This window comes from Amblyomma mixtum, chromosome 9 (assembly GCF_055824585.1).
Source record: "Amblyomma mixtum isolate Tamu chromosome 9, ASM5582458v1, whole genome shotgun sequence".
NCBI lineage: Eukaryota > Metazoa > Arthropoda > Arachnida > Ixodida > Ixodidae > Amblyomma > Amblyomma mixtum.
In genome coordinates, this window is record NC_143020.1 from 87728778 (window position 1) to 87748996 (window position 20219).

General features: G+C 44.3%; 1 protein-coding gene and 1 long non-coding RNA gene across 5 annotated transcripts in view; one reads left to right on the top strand and one right to left on the bottom strand.

The window, feature by feature from the left end:
* LOC149330036 (uncharacterized) overlaps positions 1 to 20219 on the top strand; it is a 287954-nt gene that overhangs the window by 54503 nt on the left and 213232 nt on the right. The gene's annotated exons all lie outside the window — the stretch shown is intronic.
* LOC149330038 (xibalbin-1-like) overlaps positions 1 to 20219 on the bottom strand; it is a 156015-nt gene that overhangs the window by 11140 nt on the left and 124656 nt on the right. For all 4 annotated transcript variants that reach the window (XM_089560746.1, XM_089560747.1, XM_089560745.1 and 1 more), the window contains exons 3-4: positions 17831 to 17965; positions 6695 to 6752 (exon numbers count right to left, since the gene is read on the bottom strand). In XM_089560746.1, the coding sequence (XP_089416872.1) occupies positions 6695 to 6752; positions 17831 to 17965 (193 nt within the window). The remainder of the gene's footprint in view (positions 1 to 6694; positions 6753 to 17830; positions 17966 to 20219) is intronic.

Sequence of the window (20219 nt, forward strand, 5' to 3'; positions counted from 1 at the left end):
GCGCTGAACACAATCTGCTGGATTCGAAGGACTGCAACTTATTGCCTCCGGTGAAAAAAAAAATAGAACTAACACTTTGAGTTAATAAACTGATTGAATATATCCAAAGACTTCAAAGGTGGATAGTAGCTACACAGTAGGGTGAATTCGATAAGTGGCTTACCGGGTTAATATACTCGAAGCACTTCACAACGATCGCCGTAGCAGCGCAGTAAATTTAAGAGGCTAAATCTAATATCAACGCGAGGAGCGCGAACGTGGGTGATAGAAAAACAAATATCAACAAAAAAATTCGCGCAGGAAGATGAAGGTTGTTGGAATGAAATAGTCCAAGGTTAAGTGTGGGGATAAGCTCACAGTCAAAAGACTGAATGGGGGTAGCTATTGGCATAAGTATGTTTAGAGAAATACATGGAGGCTTCTTGCATTTCATTCCGGTCGAAAAGGTCAGCCTTTGCTTAAGACGCTGTGCACAAAAACATCAACAGCGAGAGAGCACCGACGTAAAAGAAGGTAGTACGGGTATAAAAAAAGCAAACGGGAGGTTCAAATTGACCCGTATCTGTGCAGCTTTCGCGTTCTCGCATAGTCTCCGAACATAGTAGCCGTTGTGAGTGGAAACGAGATTGGAAAAAAGGTGGAGGGATGAGGAGAAAAAAAAAACTGGCATTTATGTTTGCGAATGTTCGACGAGACTCCTGCACGGATGCATATTCCCTTTTATCTTCTTATAGACTCAAGCTTTTCCTCGTTCCATCGTGGCCCACCGCAGTGGCTGAAAGCCAATAGCGTTCGGCTGCTCTGTACGAGTTTTCGAGGGTTGTATCCACTTGTGCTACCACAGAATGATATCCATTCCATCGAGGCTATCTTCAGCTACTTCCTCTTTTTCAAAGCCCCATTCGAAAAATGCGTCAGAGACGTGATCAAAATATGACAGAGCATTTCCCCGTCCTGTAGTAGAGATACATGTCTTTTTTTGCACTATTTCCATCTGCCATGTTGTTACGATCGGTCACTGTGGCAAAAGACTGGGTAGTTTGACAGAAACCATGTTGTAACTATAAGGAATTTTGTTGTTACTGCAAGGTCATTTCCAAAATACTACAAAAGATGTATTGGGATGACAGAAATTTATTGTGTTGCTTTTTCATATAGCGCTGCTGTGAACTATCCCGTAAGTTCGAATTATTTTTTGGCCATATTCCCATAGAATTCAGGGTCAGTTATTAGGACAGAATACTTTAGGCTTAGGGAGTGCCACAGGTGCTCTGGGAAGCAGAAGTGTGTAGCAGAGAAACTTAGGTCATGCTATCCCAAAACGACAAGGATAAAAAGCTTGCCATTTGGAAAGCGGAGAGTTAATACCATAATATGAGCTTCACAATGCACGCATTGGTCTTTCAGCGAGTTCGTCACGCTGTAGCTAATAATAAACGTCATGGAGCTCGATATGGACAGTACCATTAATGGGGTGCATGAGCGGCTGTCGATATGCTAGTACGACTACGCCTGCAAGTTACGCCTGCAAAAAAAAATATACAGAGCTTTTGCTTGGTTTATAAATCACTAAATTCAGCGATAGCGAGCTTAAACGTTGACACTATTTTAAATCTCCTACCTTTTGTTCCTCTTAGTCACGTTCCTTCACGGTACGGTCTATGCATCCACTGACTGTGCGACGGCAACCACGCCTTCACTTTCCTTTAAGGTGCCCTAAAGAGAAATCTGAACTCGTCTTTTTACCGCGGGAACTCGATCTACACATTCCGAGCATTCTTAGAACCTTCGAATTATTTTCTTATGTGGCCGATTTCACTAAGTTAAATTAGATTAAACGCCCCGGCTCCCGCCTTTTTTTGAACTCACCGCTGTGCGGTAGGAGGCATCAACCAAGGCGTGGGTTGCCTTTCCTCTAGTCCCGTGTCGGCTTACCGCTTTGCCATCGGCGGAGTAATACGTAACGATTGGCGAAGGCAAAGAGTGCATGCGTATTTTTATTTCCGTGGGTCTAATTTGCAGCAATGTTGCTTCTGACTGGATCTATGTATTCACGGAAACATAAACAACAAATAAAAGCGAGGGCGAAGCCGTACGCGACAGCCTGAATGGCACTCCACGCGTTAGTTGAATCTTCCTACCTTCAGCGGTGACTAAAAAAAAAAAAAAGACGGGAGCCGCGACTTTTAATCATAATTGAATTAGAAAAATTGGCCGCACAGGACAATAATTCGAAGTTTCTAAGAATGCTCGGAACGTGTAGATAAAGTTCCTGCGTGAAAAAGACGACTTCCGATTCCGCTTTAGTCTACCTTTAAATTTACTTCTAAGCACCTACACACACGCGTAACTTATGTGTCGCCGGCTGAGCAAATACGCTCATACCACGAGCTGTGAAGTGTGGCAGCGCAATTGAACACCTTTCGAGGCAACACAAACAACTGTCGCCGTCAAAATTCGCATGAAAGTTACCCCTCTCGACAATTGTTGGGCTTCTTCAGGATTGGGGAACTAAAATTAAAGGGAGGCGATAACTAATCAGTAATGAAAACGCCTGAACTCGTGCAACGAAGTTATCCGTTTTTAAGTGGTGGTGCCTGGTGTATTTTTGTCTTTGAGCAAACTGGTCGTTTCTGAAATTTTTAAGAACTTTGGCGAACTTGGCTCAACGAAACATTTATATCGTTTTCTTATTCATCGTGCCCAGCAGATGAGACGACTCTATCTTATTCATCATTTTTTAGCTTGATGTTTAAGGTTCCGTGAATAGGGTACTGTTTTCGTGAACGCTGATAGCAGCTTTAAGGATTGCTGTCACGCTAACGGCTCGTTCTCTCCGCAAAAAAGCGATCGAACGTGTCATGATTTCGCTTGCAGTGTAAGCGAGTTGACTGGCGCCGAGACGGAGACCTTGATCGGCAGGCAAAAAGGCTATCATTATGCACGTGCCTCTGAAGGCAAACCTTCTAAGCGTACGTTGATGGTTCGTGCATTCTTTATCGCACCGAAAACCAAATTAGAATGTTGAAAGGTACCACGAGGCAAGAATTTCGAACGTTCATGTTTAATCTGCCATGTGAGGACTCCTTGCGTTAACGACATTATATCTAAAAGAAAATAAAAATTGAATGGCTTAATTCTCCAAAACTAAGCATGCAGTTCATGTATGACTGGTTTCCAAAGAGGATTGTCGAACGGATGTACAGAATTTTTAAAGTTGGCCAGTGTATATGCCGCGTTAGCAGACAATTTTTTGTGTCCCTATTAGAACAGCCTCATCAGACAAATAGTTGCAGTTTCTAATAACCTTCAATAGCATAAAACTGTGCAATGCTCCACAGAAAAAAGTAGAAATTATTGCTTGGTAAAAATGGGACGTCCATCATTCGTCGCACTTGTGATAAATGCTAGAATGCTTCTCTTGTAGGAGATAAGGTTTGTTTACAAAGCTGGCACTCAGTGGAATTCGAGCGCATTTATTACCTGTAGGTGTTAAATGACAACGTGCCAACGGATTAAAAATTATTTACGTCCATTTACTGATAATCCCGCACAGGATTATCGCAGGAAAGAACGGTACATGAAACCTTGACAGGTGTAAGATGTACTGTTCTGAACGACAGTGATGAATAGTGACGCATAACACTAGCGCATCCAGTTAGATTTGATTGTTGCACAACTTTCCAGCAGCTCCTGCTTTCTAGACAAATGAGAAATTGAAGTTTTTCATACAGTGATTTGTCAGTTCGTTCATTTCGATGCGTTGTGTTCCAGCTTGGCGTAAACGCCGAAAGCAGCGAGCCATGCAGCCGCAAGTGTTATATACCAACTTGCACCCGGCAGTACATATCCGTAAATATAATACTAATAATACAGAAAAAACTATGATGTCCCTATTACTTGATAACAGCAAACTTAAGCAGCATGCCAGTGTTATTGGCTAAGTGCTGCGAATTTGGTCACAGAACAATGAAGCACAAAAATAAAGAACACTGTGTTTCAAAGCTGCACGTTCATAAAAAAATGTGTTCCTAAATGCAAGTTCCGAGACTGCACTGCTAAAACTGAGAGAAAAACGAACACTGCTGCTTCATGGTAATGTTTGAAATTAGTGGCTTGTAAACACTGAAACAAAGTTTGTTAATGTGCTTGTAGCAATTCAAGATAGGTAGCTCCATATCATTATGGACAGTGATAAGAAAGAAAATTTCAGTCAGTATGAAATCGTTATTTGTTTAGCACTTGTGATTATTTCTGGCTTGTTGTACTTGGGGTAATCTACCTTTACCCTGGAACAGCAACGCGCACGGATTGCTTGTGGTTCTGTGATTGCTCATCGCTTGTTTTCCGAAGCTTGTTTGCTAGGGTTAAACAAAAATCGCTGCGAAGCGCTCCTATATTGAGACCAGTTCTGAGTGCGTGTGAACAAGCTCTGTGCCTACAATGAAAGTGAAAAATGTTCTATCGCCCAAAAGGAACAACTTGGTTTGTTTAGTGTCTGCTTCTTTCAGGGAGCCGAAGCAATACATGAATGTATAAGCCAGATTGTAAAGGATCATGTGATATTGATGCTTCCACGGGCACTACACCCGAACTGCGAGTGTCCCTGCGGTCCGGCTAGAAAAAAAGAGCTGTGTACGGAAAAGATGGAAAGGTTGTTTATCCGAGCGCGACACTACGGCGCACCAATTCTTTTCCCGCCCTGCTTCATCTTTTTTGTTGGAAGCTGTTTGTCCCCACGATGCAATCAATTCTTGCCACTGCTGGGCACCTTTTTGCACATTATTGTGGAACCAGCTACCCTAGCCACGACATTTGTGGATGGACATAAGAACAGGACCGCAGTTCCGAGTCAGGTTGTAGCCGGACGTCGGGCAAATCGACGAAGCCGAACCGTGTGGTCCTCAGTTGGAGAGCGTATGGTTGCAAAAGTGCATTTCGCTGCTGTGTTATGGCTATGCTATGGCGAAGTTGTTACGACACGAACTGAGGTTTTCTCGGGATCTCATAACGACGTTCAGCACGACGAAAGCAAGACTATTGCATTTGGGACAGGCTGAAATGCGAAAAGCATACAGCTTGCACTTATTGGAGAAGAGCATGTCAGCTGCCTTCTTGAAGCGACTGTAAACATCCATATTTTTGTGGACTTGGTACCTGCACTGAGGTGCAATAAAAATATTCCTTTCCTAGGTTCCAGCACACATTTTTTCTGGCCTGTAATAAGGTTTCTTTTAGGCTTCTACCATCTGCGCTCTCGACAATCACAGTGATACGAAACAGAAGAATATATTGTGACGAAGACGAAGCTGGCAGTGGCGCGGGACGGAGCGCCCGCGCTAGGCCAGCGGCCATTAAATCATCTCATAGCCATCGTTCACCACGCCTCATTCTTCGGCTGGCCGCCACGTTACATTTGGTGTGAGGTGCTGGGGTCCCTTCATCGCCATCCTGGTCACGGAGCTTCGGCGTCCTGGGCCTGCCGTGAACGTCGGCCGTGAGTACCTGGTCAGCGCCGCACGGCCGTGCCCCAGCCCGCCTGACCTGAACCGACCTCGCCGCTCACCCCAGCCCCGTCCCCCGCCGGACCAGACGACACGACGACCCAAGACCCGACGGACCCAAGACCCGACGGACCCAAGACCCGACGGACCCAAGACCCAACGGACCCAAGACCCGACGGACCCAAGACCCCACCGACCCAACATCCCACCGACCCAAGACCCCACCGACCACCGACCCCACCGACCCAAGACCCCACTGACCCAAGACCCAAACGTGAAGACACCGCCCCCCTGCCCCCGCCGTTCGGTGCGTCCAGAGACCTCGGCCGTCAGCTCCTGGCACCCTACGGCGCGGATGCTTCGTGGACCGGGACTCATTCTCTCATCTTTCTCATCGTGGCGGCCAGCACTGCACCATCTTCTACATATTGTTCGATCCTTCACTCAAGACCATCGCCATTTCGCCGTCTGTTCGTTACCGATCGGGACGATCGCTCGGAGGCCCCGGGTAGTGTGACGAATACGAAGCTGGCAGTGGCGCGGGACGGAGCGCCCGCTCTAGGCCAGCGGCCATTAAATCATCTCATAGCCATCGTTCACCACGCCTCATTCTTCGGCTGGCCGCCACGTTACAATATTTTGTCAATACACGTGTAATCATTTTCTTCTGTTGAGAATTAAGCTGTAGAGAATTCATCTTCTGTGGAGAATTAAACTAAGTGCCATTTATTATATTTAACAGTTTTCATGCCTATCATCGCCTAATCATATCTTCCACGTCACACGTCGTTCTTTTTATGAAATTTGAACCGAACTAGAATCAAGAAGACAGTCGAGTATAAATTATTGAGCGGCTATAGGTGAATATACAATGGTGATTTATGTAATTTATCGTCTTATGCATCATTACAGTGAAGAAAATATACAACTAATATGAGATGTCTATAGTTCCTAAAGCTAATATCTTAAAATATGAGCTTAAAAGGCAAATAATAGGTAATACAAGTAATTCAAATTGTTGCAAGGTTTACTCTTGAAATAGTTTCTGTTGTTGCCAGGAAATAAATCGTTTTTTTGTTACTTTAGGGGTACTATGAGTAAAGTATATATTTTTCTAGCTTATCTGCAGTTACTAGAAGATAAAGGTTTTCAAAATATCTCAAACAGGTGAAAAGCTGACACAAGCTTACTTTCGTGTGAAGAATAGAAGACGGGCCAGGTTGTCGTTGTAATCATCCAGGTCATCTCCTGAAAATAACAGAAAATGTTGAGCGACATTGCAGGGCACACCATGTTTTTCGTCTTATGAAAGACTACTTTTCATATTCGACTGGTCAGTTTACTTTGATGAAAGCAAGCAATTCTTCCCTTTTCACAGCAACTTTCGTTTTTTACCGCATTGCCACTTAAAATAATAGCATTACTACATTGAAAAAAATTGTCAACCACACGAGAGCACCAATTCCGCAAAAACTAATCTTTTATTGCATGAGGTCAGGAACAATAATGACTTCAGCACCACGCGATAACTCGTTAAGATAGCACAGCAAGGTATAACAATGGATAATTAGCTGCCCTTTTCGGCCTTGCCCACTACCCACAAAGCCGCAAAATTTCTCGCCAACGCTGGGGAAATGGCCCGAGAAAAAAATCTGCACTCAGATTGTCAAATTTACATTCGCGGCTTTCTACTCACCTTAATGTCTTCTGCCTCTTTTATAATGAAACACATGCTGTTGCATGCACTCGCGCAGACAGAAGCACACGGAACATGCTCCGGGCTTTTAAGCCTCATTATGTGTTGTGTAAAAGAAATTAAGATTCTTATTAAATTGCGTCAGCTCCAGAGGTCTTAGTACATTACAGTTGCTTAAAAACTAAGGTAGTAGCGCATTTGGAGTCGTTTTTCGAGTTACCCCCCGTGTATTTGTGTTTTGATTTATTACCACCTGCTTCTTTGCGTCGAGATAACATTAGTTTTTTTCAGTTTCCAAAATAGCAAATGCGTTTCCATTAACTGCTTTAGGCTCCAAATACTGGCCTCGAATTTATAAGACGATTTATTTTTCTTTGTGTCCTTTTTTGTTCTGTTTCTTTGTGCTCTTGTATTGTTGCCTGAAATGTATTGCCCCGTTCGTTTTGGTTATTAAATAATACGTGGTCTGCCTCACAGTTCTTGAATTTGAACCTGCCTTAATGTGCTGCCAACACACTCATAGAAATAAATTTCAAATATAAGAACTTTTTCACGAACACACAGTTTTGTACGATGACTACTAAGACACGATTTAATGCAATAAAAACAGCCGGCTCCTTTTGCTTATGTTAGCACGTGGACGCATTGTTTTTCATAGATGGCAAAATAATTAGATTAACTTCTTTTGTATTCCTTAACTATATTCTCCACCCTAGATGATTGGTCCAATCGACGACACCGCTCCTTCATCAAACAGATCAGGCAGTCGTGTTGGGGGAAGGTGAAACTGTAATGGGAAATAATGGGACCGAAATCTTATTACGTAAGGAGCCGCGTCTGAGTGTCAGTTGACTTGAAGAGTTGAGCAACTAGCTTTTGTAGTGTTTCTTTGCTCCACTCATTTTGTGTTAAAGTTCCCAAATCACAATACCATTTCAGACAATCATTGCTCTACTATTGGGAAGAATCTTAAAATTTGTGTCTGGATATTCGGTACCCCTTATTTTACAAAAATAACATGAATGGTTCGAAGTCTTAAGGAATTCCTAGCCGCCGCGGTGGATGAGTGGTTATGGTGCTCGGCTGCTGACCCGAAAGACGCGGGTTCGATCCCGGCCACGGCGGTTGAATTTCTTTGGAGGAGACATTCTACAGACCCATGTACTGTGCGATGTCAGTGCACGTTAAAGAACCCCGGGTGGTCGAAATTTCCGGAGCCCTCCACTACGGCTTCTCTCATAGCCTTAGTCGCTTTGGGACGTTAAACCCCATAAACCAAGCCAATCTTAAGGAATTCCTGCTCGCCTCACACCTTCACGTTCGTGGAATAGCAGTCCTGTTCTTTAAAAAGTAGCATTGTGCTTAGTCAGTTTTCTTTATAATTCGAACCTGCTTCTGCAACGAAATTTCAACTGGTGTGTCCTCCACAGTATGAGAGGTGAAAAAAGTTGCCGCATCATGCAAGTCTCTCTAGGCCGACCGTAGAACTTCGCGATGCTCATCTTTATTTCTTGTTTTTGAAAAAGGTTCCTTCTTTGTAGACACAAAATGGACCTACCATATGGATTTCAAATATAGGCGGCTGCACTTACTTCGTCAAAACTCCGGACGCTTTAAAAAACAAAAGAAATTAATATTCTCCCTCGCACAACCATTGACCCCGTCCCGCGAAGGGATAAAGAAAGCTATGGGCACTTTATCGCTTGAAGTTAAGTAGCCTTTGCAAAGCCGTTGTAGGTATAGGTGGTTGCTAAATATCAGTGCTTCGTGAGAGATTCAAATTCAAAGATCGCCGCAAGAACCGCACAAAAGTGAACACAATTTAACTTAACTTGCTTTTTTAATCCACTACTCTTATTGAGTATGCAATATAAATCATATGCAAGGTTAAATGAACAGGCAAAAAGAATAGAAAGCGATCAAGCGAGGGTAGCTAACAGCTGTTACCGTCGCGCTAACGGGCGCAAATAATGCTCTGGAAAAATATTTTATGCGCACATTTTCGATTTAAGTCGCCCTAAAGGAACTACTACGCGTCGCCACAACGACCAGCTGATTAGTTGGGGCACGCTAACCAAGTTGCTAAGCTTTTTCTATTACCAAGTCACCAGACGATAAATCAACAGAAACATATAGCGTCCTTCACCAATTTTCCCAAAGTCGTTTCGCGAATGCACTGTGTCGGTCTGCACGTAGGTGTTACAAACCAGCTAGAGGTGCTTAATTATTCTGTATTGACTTGAGGTGTTTTGGTGGAACGTAGTAAAAATAGGTGAATCAAATGTGTGTGCAATTTGCGAATTTCCTGCAGCGATTTTTTTCTCGCGAAACCAATCGCTCTAAAATAGTCATTGCTACGTGCAAGGGATTACTTGGCCCCTTGTAATGAACAAGGCAGTCGTATTGCATAGAAGTATAGCATAAAAGATAACTTACGGTATGCGTGTTTGGGTATGTTAACATTTATGTGTGGACGTGGCCAGAGAGAGAGAAAAGAAAAATGAGAGTTAACTATATTATTTAAAAAATATTTAGTGTAAACATGGTGATAATTCGAAATAACCTTTTTTATACTTCTACGGTGAAAAATTTCAGCTACTCAACACTAGAATTCCGGTTTCATGGCAGGAGAAGAAAGGTCACATCAAGGACTACTGGAAATGCTTGCTACCTGAGAAGCTACTCCAGATGAAGGTGAAATGTGATGAAGCGAAACATATGCACACAAAACACCTGTGCATTCACAGGCACACACATGATTTTCGGTCTTTGACTAATTCTAGTCACCTTGAGATAATTTAATCACAGGTTTCATTGGGTTTCACTAAGCAATAAGCGGGTAATTTATATCATGTGCACTGCACGTAGTATGTTAGTGTAAGGAAACCCAGTGTTAAAAAAAAAGATGTAGCTGACAGATATAGCGAGCACGAGAGGACAACGCAACTAATCCACATATCTTGTTTCTTAGTAACTGCTAGTAACAGTAATAACCTGCTGACCAACCCCGCTCGAAGGCGCAGAAAAATCGTTAATAAAAACCACTACAAAATTTTATTACTTGGCTACTTACGATGTTCTCTACACCAGGTACGTTTCGTTAATGTAGGGACAAAGTTTCGAATAGCGCACCGAAAAATGTGGTTCCTAAATATTCACAATATGCGGATGAAGCTCGAGTTACACATAAAACCTCAGGAATTATTTGAAAAAATAGTTCGCACAAACCGGCATTACTAGGAAGCGATAGCATGTAGATAAAGTGACAGCCTTTCCTTCTGAACAGCGAGATGACGACCAGGAAGCTTTATTTTCTTATTATTTATGCCTGCATTTACTTCTTCAAACGCTCGTGGTACAGGCAGTTACAAGAGGTGGGTGTACAATATGTGAAAATGATGATGTACACGCGCTTCTTCGCATGGAGATCATCATTTTTACACCTTGTACACCCACCTATCGCTTCCTGGTAATGCCGGTTTATGTATTTTTTCGAGTAATTCCTGAGGTTTTCTGTATAACTCGAGCTTCATCCGCATATTGTGAATATTTAGGAGCCACAGTTTTCGGTGCGCTATTCGAAAGTTTGTCCCTACGTTAACGAAGTGTACTTGGTGTAGAGAACATCGTAAGTAGCCAAGTAAGAAAATTTTGTAGTGGTTTTTATTAACGATTCTGCTGCGCCTTACTTTATGCCATCTTGTTAAATTCGAGAAAAAAAAAGAAAAACAGAAAAAGGTAACCGCATTTATCGACTTTAATCCTGATATATCATAAAAGACGTACGAAGGCACTATTTTTATGTGTTGCGACGAAGTCTTCGCTAAATGGAAAGTTTATTTGGCATTCCAGGTTGCGAGCTTATAGTTCGGGACGGAGAACCGAGGCAACGTTGAAATTTCACCAGACCACTATGTGTGCTTCTGCGACTTAAGTCTGTTGTCATTCGTTGCCTTTTAGACGCATTACTATTCAGCACTGCTGTGGTAATCCCTGCATTCGAACTCATGAATGTCGAGAGAGGCACATAGCTTTACCAGACAGTTCGGCGACTGCTGAATGCACGTCGCAGTAACGGGTGCAGACCAGGAAGTTATCACCCCCTTAATAATAATGCAAATGCATGCATAATTTATATGCCCCGTGCGAACGAAACAGGAACGTTTGTCCCCGCAACCTCCATGTGCCCACATCTATACAGCAGGTCATCAAAAATAGAAAAAATAGAACGAGCCAAAAAAGCAGACGTCGACTGAACGGATGCGTGCACGACGAAGCCATTACATGCCTTGCTTTAACTGTCACGCTATACTTCGATCTGGATGTGGGACGTGGTCCCTTGGGAATGGGCGGAAGGGAAGAAGCGGAAAAAAATTTAGCAGGAAGTCTTTACATGAGGAAAACAAACCACCAGAGAAAAGAAGACAAGGAAACGACACCGTTCCACGCACTCCTTATCAGCGCTCGCAAGCAGCATGACCGACTTGCACAAGAGCGTGCATCCGAACCGATAGGAGAGAAATAAAACTTTTCGCCTCGTTAGTTTACCGGGCTCTCATTAACGTTATGTTGCGAAAAACGAAAGAGGAATTCAAAGATAAGTAAAAAATAAGTTCCGTGCGTTCTAACGACAGTATAGAGGACGCTGTTCGAGCATGACGTCACACGTACTAAATTATAGCACCAAGAGACCACTCTGTGTTTTACAGCGTAGCTGCAAGTTCAAACATGTCCGAGATAGGTCACGGTCTTGAACGAATGTTGTGGCTTCTGTTACGCCAAAATTAAACATCGTCAGCGAAGTTGGATGCACACGCCCCGCCCGGCATTCAACTCGGCAATGTGGTAACTTGTCAGGCAGGAAAATAATGACGTTTGCAGTTTCGAAAGAAATTACGCCGAGACAGTTTGGACTTCGCGATTTGCTCTTGCCCACATATTTGTATTTACTTTCATTGTAGAGAAGGAGGGATCTGAATCTTCATGTGGGTGACGCAATTGCGCTGAATCGGAGAGCCTCTAGATGAATGCAAAGCAGGCACGTCCGTCGTCTGCACTTTTTTTTCTTATGCCTTCGCCGTTTATCTGAATCCGCGCGGAACGATTGAATGTCTCGGCAATGAATGTGTCGAAAAAGGTTATGGACTTCCGACATATCTGTTATACATTTAATACCCCAGAAAGGTGAAAATCTTGAACACTTTTTTTACAAAATTTTAGTTCTGCAAAATTAATATAGGGGACAACAGGATACCATATGACCACCAAACAATGACAAAATTTTGCACAGGTACTGAGGTGCGCACCTTCAATAAAGGGGAAATATCAAAATCATTATGTTGTCGTCCTATTTATCCGTTGGCCCGTCGAAACTGGAAGTCTTATGTCCCACTGACGGCATAGTTACTTTTGTCTCATAAATATCTTGAATGAGCGGTTTGCACAATACCGTGCGCAGTCTATGTACTTACGCATCTGTAAACGAAGTGTAGAGATATTTTTTCAGCCCGCATTGTACGTGGTTCTCCGACCATTACAGGCTTAACCAGCTGGCGCTACCTCTTTAAAAAAGAACCAAAAAGGGCCTGAAGAGTTCCGGTCTGCACGCTTTGTAGGATAATAATTATTGCGGCTGACGCACACATGGCATGCCAATCAGGACCGTGTCTGAAGTTAATCGCGCGAGCCCCTTCTAAACTTTCCAAGGGTGGGAATCTGGTCTCTAATGTAGCTGTCAGTCGTCCTGACAGCAAATGACAAAGTAAAGTCATTCATGGATTTACGAGGGGAGGAACAGAATGCCTAACAAAACGCGTTCAGGTTTATTACGCTGGTGAACCAGAGGCGCACAACAGCGAACTACCGCAGATGATGTACGAGGGACAGACAGCGGGAAAGGAGAAGTAAAGAAAAAGAGGGCGTCCCCGAGAAGGGCCTGTTCGGTAGACGCGACATGCGTGAGCGCACCCTGGCGGCTGACAGCACACACACTGCCCTCGCAGGGCATGTAGGCGCTCCGATCGATTCTTTCCGCATTTGGGACGCTGAGCAGCTTCTGTCTGTTCGAGGGTGGATCACTGGCTTCGGTGGTCGGTTATGCGTTGGCACATGGTTGGGCCAACGGACGGAGCGTGCGCTTAAGACTTGGTGCTGCCGTGTCATCGCCACCACCACCACAACCCCCACCAGAGCACTTCCTCTACGGTAATCATCACCATAATCACGCTCACAACGGTCTAATGCAGGACAGTACTTCCGCCAGTGACTACAAAATACTCCTTTGCAGCGGCCGCGCCCGCGTCACTCCAACAATACTCCACGATCATTCCTCCAACTGTATAGTTTAGTTCAGTTTATAGATTTGAATGGCCAAAAGCGACTGAATCTCCCCATGAAGATTCCTATTTCACTTTGGGTAGGGTTATATTGAACATAGGCAGAGGAGGATGGTGCATACTACTGGACGAAGAGAAGAGCTTGTTATGGCCGCGTACACTTGGACACGGCCACGTTACCGTCCGGGATCCGGCTGATCGCTCTGCTCGGTTACCACTGGCCGCCACAAGAATTTAGGACAGCATCGTAGAAGTAGTAGTGGTAGTAGTAGCAGTAGTATTATTAGTAGTGGTAGTAGCTGTAGCAGTGGAACCGGTTGTAGTTGTAGTAGTAGCAGTAGTGCTAATAGTTGCTGTAGTGGAAGTAGTGGAAATATTAGTAGCAGTGGTAGCAGCTGCAGTAGTGGTGGTAGTAGTAGTAGTGGAGGTAGTTGTATTGGTAGCAGCGGTAGTAGTCGCAGTAGTTGTAGTAGAAGTAGTAGTGGAAAGGGCATACGTAGTGTTCGGGTACTACTGTTCGAAAGGGCGGTCACTAAGGGAGCGACGTATCCTCTTAATTAATTAGATTTTTGTGATCAACAAAGTAAAAAGCGGTGTTGAAGGAGCTCACCTTCTAAAATAATCACCAAACGAAAGCTAGAGAGATGTTAGCGACCTCAGACTTTAAGTTAACAGCCACTGCAAGAAAGCTTGGTATTAAGTTGCTGCTGGAATTTGATGGCCTGGGTCAAAGGCAGGGAAGCGTAAATTACGCGCGGAACGAAAACGAAACATTGTTCCTGCTGAGAGAAAGCGGTATGTTGTAGCAGGGTGAAAGCATTCTTGCCAAACCAAAAGAAATAAAATTTTTTACCAGTAGAGCCGGTGGGCTAAGTTGCCATCGTATATAAGGCAAGCAACCTGGATAGGCAGGAACTGCATTAAAAAACTTTGAAGGCTTACCTCTCAAAATTTGGTCAACACTGTTCCCACTTCGAGTTATCGATCAATTCCCTCTCGCCCTACCACAAGCTTGCCGTCCCGGTTAGCTCATTTAGTAGAGCGACTGCTCCGGTGAAGCGGTGGCCCTGATTCGAACCCCGGAACAGGGCGAATTTTTCTTTAACTGCGAAGTTTCTGAGAAAGCTGTATAGCTTTCCTTTGTAGCCGTATGGCTGCGCTTGGCGTCAATGAGTAATTAACTCCCTTATTACAAATCTACTCCACCTTGGGGGATTCCCTTAAACAGTTGGTCTCGTAGTAATAAGAAAAGGAATATGCTATATCTATCTTGGTATCTTGTTATTGAATCCAGGGAGTAATAAGTATTGTTACAAGAAACAATGAAGCCACTAATGACCATTACCTTAATGCAGACTTACACACTCCTATGCCCTGCAGCGGAGCAAAGTTCTGCAAGCGTCTTTAAGGTTAGTCTACTTAATCTTCCAAATGTTTTTAAACTATGTGGAATGGGCTAGCTGAATAAAAGTTTGGAGAAGAGCCGCTAGTTTTCCAATAAGCTTCCCAGCTGTGGCAGTTTTAATGTTTTCGAAATCGATTGTTGAGAACCTTAAGGGCAAGTACTGGGTTCTTACATTAGTTCCAAAACGTACGCAGTGACACTTCTGGTTAGTTAATCCTGACTTCTCTGGAAATGCTTTTAATCCCGTCCGCACGAGCAGCCATGGTAACGACTGCCCAGAACTTGGAAATGCCCGCGGCACATTACCGTCTATAGATCTTTAAATGTGATCTCTTCGCTGTAGTCGGAAAAACGATCGTTTATTACGCAGTCCTCCTAGAAGCTTCGATAAAGGCCACTTAGCGGGCCTCTGATTGATCGTTCCACCGAAGCACGCTAAAGCGGGGGATCAGCATTTCTGTTTTTGGATGGCCTTTAAGGCACATTTGCTGTCAGTCCACAGTGTTGACTGTATAGATCGAAGTCCATACACTATGCAATCTGCCGTCCTACAAGCAGTGCCCCCTGCCTGCGGAGACTTTCTTAGAAGGCGCCTGGTTGCTTGGGTGCAGGACGCGGTCTTGTGTCACAGGAGTTTTACTCCACCCTATGCATGACGCGTGTGTAGAGAAACGGACACTTACGAAGAGCTTTGGCTAGAGTAGAAGATTAATACTTGTTCGCTGCTTTCTGATAGCCGACTAAGTCACAGCAAAGTGACAATAATTTTAATGAAAAGGAACTTAACGCATCATTGTCAGTGAAGGCAAAATACTTGGACTAATCCCTTTGCCTCGGGACCTAGTGTGGTAACATTATCCGTACCTGTTACCTCGCCTCCCATTTCCTATTCTCCGCCCGCAAGCACTTAATGGTCTACTACTTTCTGCATGGCTTTCTGTTTCCCTAGTAAAGGGCAGTTTGTACTTTGTACACTACGCTGACACCCAGAAAAGGCCCTCTCATGCAAGTGGCACACTCAAGATCACCTGGACATCTGATTCGATTGTGAGGTGTTCAAGTTATAACTACAACACCGCCTATACCGTTCCTCTTACCGCACGGTGGAGATGGATGTGCTGCAGAGTCAGAAGTTTGAGGACAGCTATGTCTGTGTACTTTTCGCTATTTCGCTATAGCTTTTCGATGCTCATTGTTGTCGAATATGGAGCCCGAAGGAGTCCGACCATATAGCGACGCAGTCGTAGGGTGATCGCGCACGGTAAAGCAGTTGCTTACTTACATTCTCTGAGCGTTGTAGTGCATGAATATGTATTCCGGAAATTTGCCGGGCCAGTTGATGCATGATTTCAATGAAAGGAGCGCAAGAACGGACCGAAAAAAAAGAGACACACATACACACACCTCTGTGTGTGTGCGCGTCTCCATTTCTCGGTCCTGGCTTTCGGGCACTGTTTTCGTTGAAACATGTATTCAAAGATTAAATAATTTGGAGAAACACCACAAGAACCCACAAAAGAAGTTAAGAGGCGAGGGAACTTTAGGTGCGCTGAAAAAGTTGTCTCGTTCGATGCACTGTACATTGAAAGGCTGCGATGGCGTAGGTTCGAAACCGAGCATTTCTGCTCTTCAGGAATCATCAGGTTGATGTCGCTTCTAATGGACTGAAATTTGCCACTGCAAAATTACCACGTAGCGCATCATTTGCGTCTTACGTAGAGGAACGATAAAGACAGCGGAGTTGGAAAAGTCATGCGTTTATTCCCATCGTGGCCGGACACCCTTGATATGGTGGCAAGGATGAAGTGGGGGCGTAGTATTTAGGAAATTTCAAGTTAAGGTGCTCCCAGCAAGTAGATATAAGAGTAGGCACTCCAGGGAGGATTCTCGATTGCACGTGAGCACGGCTGTTTTTAGGCGGAAATGACGTCACTATTTCACTTACAGGAAGAAAAGAAATTATACTGTCGGGCTTTTCTTCTTAACACCGGTACGACATGATGCCGGCTGATAGTTCGCCAGCTACAGTTGTGTTTCTAAACGAAGTTGCCAGGCTATAGTCCATTGCAGAGAGATGCTAGTCAGATGGTTCTTGATAACAAGAAAGTGAACAAGGGAAGAAAAATTTCAGGGTGCTTGCCGACGTTTGGACAACTTGACTTGAAAGGAGTGCGTACTTGCGCGAAAGACGGGACGAAAACAAGGAAAGACAAACGACACGTACAATGCGCCTTCCTTGTTGTCGTCCCGTCTTTCGCGCAAGTGCGTACCCCTTTCAAGCTATGAACCAACTCGCCCAGATTAAAGTTTTAATTGAGTTGTCGAAACGTTGCAAGCACCCTGAGATTTTCCCTCCCTTGCTCACTTTTTTATTGGCAGGCTATAGATATTGAAGTTCAAACAATCGCGTATGACTTTTTTTGTAGCATAAAGAATGTTATCTCAGTTTGCATGTATTTTACGCGATGAGGGGTATGAGAGGTTGTAAACGAGGGGGATAGGTTGGCTGTTATTGCAGGAAGCATTACCCCTCCCTCCCCCCTCTCCCCTCCCCCCACCCCCGCCCACCCCAAACATACAATACACTGGGAACAGTAGGAACAAAAGAGGGAAAAGCAAATGGTGAAACGGAAGCAGGCACAGCCGCGCGTGTGCTAACTAATGCTGCGTGGTTTGCGCTAGCAAGAAAAAAGAGCAGGATCGAAGACAGAGCCAAGGCAAAAGTCACTGCACGAGCCAAGCCTAGTCTACGAAGTGCACGGTGCAAGAGGTAAAGGTGAAAAGCGGCACATACTCGAGCATGGGATCCAGTAGAGGAAAAGGGAACTACGGCGGGCTTGGGAAGGCATGTGGGAAACCGGAAGCGGTTAGGAGAGTAGGAGGGGCTTACTTGGCTCGTGAGGTTTCTCGACAGAATTGGCGGCGCGTCGGACTTCGCGGTTCAGAGCGAAGTCCGTGCCGAAGTGAGCTCGACAGAATTCGTAGGGGTCCGCCTCGGCGGACAATGCCCCGACGGTCTCCTCACCTGCCGGGAGGGGGGGAGACCGAGAACTCTCAGAACGCGGCTCCGAATCGGGTAATAGCGTGAATGAATAATTTTAGCGAAAAGATAACAGTGACTACGAGAAAATCACATCTCAATCTTTGGTTCGCTCACGCATCGTTTGTGGTTTCGAGACTTTGCGGCGGTAAAAGAAGGTTTAGAAGCCGACTAAAAGCTCCACTCTCAAGGTATTTATGCGCAAGCTCATGCGTCAACAAAGGTCGGCTTCAGAAGAAACAGACGAGCTTGAATATAATACGTACGGAAATAAAACGATGACTTAAAAAGAAAGCAAGCTTCGTATGCGCAAAACCTCGACCAGGAAGAATTATTTCACAAAATATGTAATTATATTCTACCAAACAACGCTAATTAACTCTGCTATTTGCTAGTGTTTACAAGACGTTGATATAACCTTTGCTGTCAGGCAAACTGAAAAATAAACAGTGTGTCTAAAAGTGTCTTGAAGAAACCATAAGAGTCCTACTTTCAGTTGCCATGAAAGCCAACTCGAAGGCGAGTTTTACAAGCGGGTTTCCGGCCTAATTAGGCCACCATTTGTGACCTTCCTTAATGTCTTAAATAATTTCAACAATGTCACGAAAACATCCCTAACAAAATGTGATATCATTATAGTAAGGGCGACTAACGTTAAAAGCGCGTTAAACCCGTGAGGAGCCTATGAAATTAGTAATCTCTTATTCGTCTTCAGGCCGACCTGTTTAAAACTAAGACGGTGAAGAGTGTCCACCTCCATCTATGTAACTGTCTTGCAGCATGCTTTGCAGCATAGGGTCGATCCTTTTAAGAAGCCGAAGACCATCTGCCTGATTGTGACAATGGAAGTACGGAGTGCTAATCCATGCATACATGGCAACCAAGGTCATGCAGAAAAAGAAATGACTGGTCTAGAGATTAAGCTCTTTGTGCTGACAGGGCGGACCACTTTTCTTGTCCTTATTCAGGTCCATCCTAATTAAAGGCACGCAAATTATCGCCATGCATAGCTAGCAAGCACATTCTACTTTCAGTGCAACTATTGGCTATTGAACTTTCTGTGTGCTGTTGGCGGGCCTGGTGTTGCACCATATGAAACTGGGCGTAGCATTTGGATTTGGATTTTATCGGTGTACTAACGGTAACCGGGAGGAGCATTTGACTTCAAATATATAGGTCATTAAAAAGAAGCCTGCTCGTGGCAGGTGGCGCTAGATGCATTAGTGGCCATCAGACATGCTACTGCGAACGGAGCATACCACCGACAAGAAATGATTATTGGTCAAATTTTTAGGGGAATCCCCCAAGGTGGAGTAGATTCGTAATAAGGGAGTAATTACTCATTGACATCCACCCAAGCGCAGCCAGATTTCTACAAAGGAAAGCTGTAGCCCTCTGGCTGAGCTTGGGTCAATGATATCAATGCCAATGTTGATGTCAATGAGTAATTACTCCCTTATTACAAATCTACTCCACCTTGGGGGATTCCCCTAAAAATGTGACCAACACTGTTCCCGTTTTGAGTTATTGATCAATTCGCTCTCGGCCAACCATAAGCGTGCCGTCCCGGTTAGCTCAGTTGGTAGAGCGACTGCTTCGGTGAAGCAGTAGTCCCGGGCTCGAACCCGGACCAGGACGAATTTTTCGTAAACTACGAAGTTTCTGAAAAAGCTGTACAGCTTTCCTTTGTAGCTGTCTGGCTACGCTTGGGTGGATGTCAATGAGTAATTACTTCCTTATTAAGAAATGATTATTAACGCGTTTTTTAAGCTATCATGAGCGTGAAAGTATTCGACTGAATCGCTGAGCTGAGAGGTACTGCAGAATTTTGGCAGGCAGAAACGGTCGTTTATTATAAGTATAAGGTCGTTCATTATAAGTATTATAAGTTTATTATAAGTAACATCGCCTTTGTAGAGGCGATTTTGAGAGTTATCTGAGCACAGAACTCATTTGAGAAAACTAAATCTTTCGCGTGAATTTAAGGACTCTAAAGTATGTTATCTAACGTTTTCCGTTCCGTGAATTTCCGCCGTTCAATAGTTGCTTAAATCGCAGACGGCTGAGCGCCCTTTTCAAAGAGGCCGGGAAAATTCTATATCCTCTCACAACCATACGCTGAGGCCATGACGATCGAAGCGGTGTGTAATTGGAAGCGGCTTCACACTGGCGCCTTATCAGCGGCGAGTTTGAAAGTTCGATCGTTTCTGGTAATGCCGACTGAGCCTCCTATTCTGTG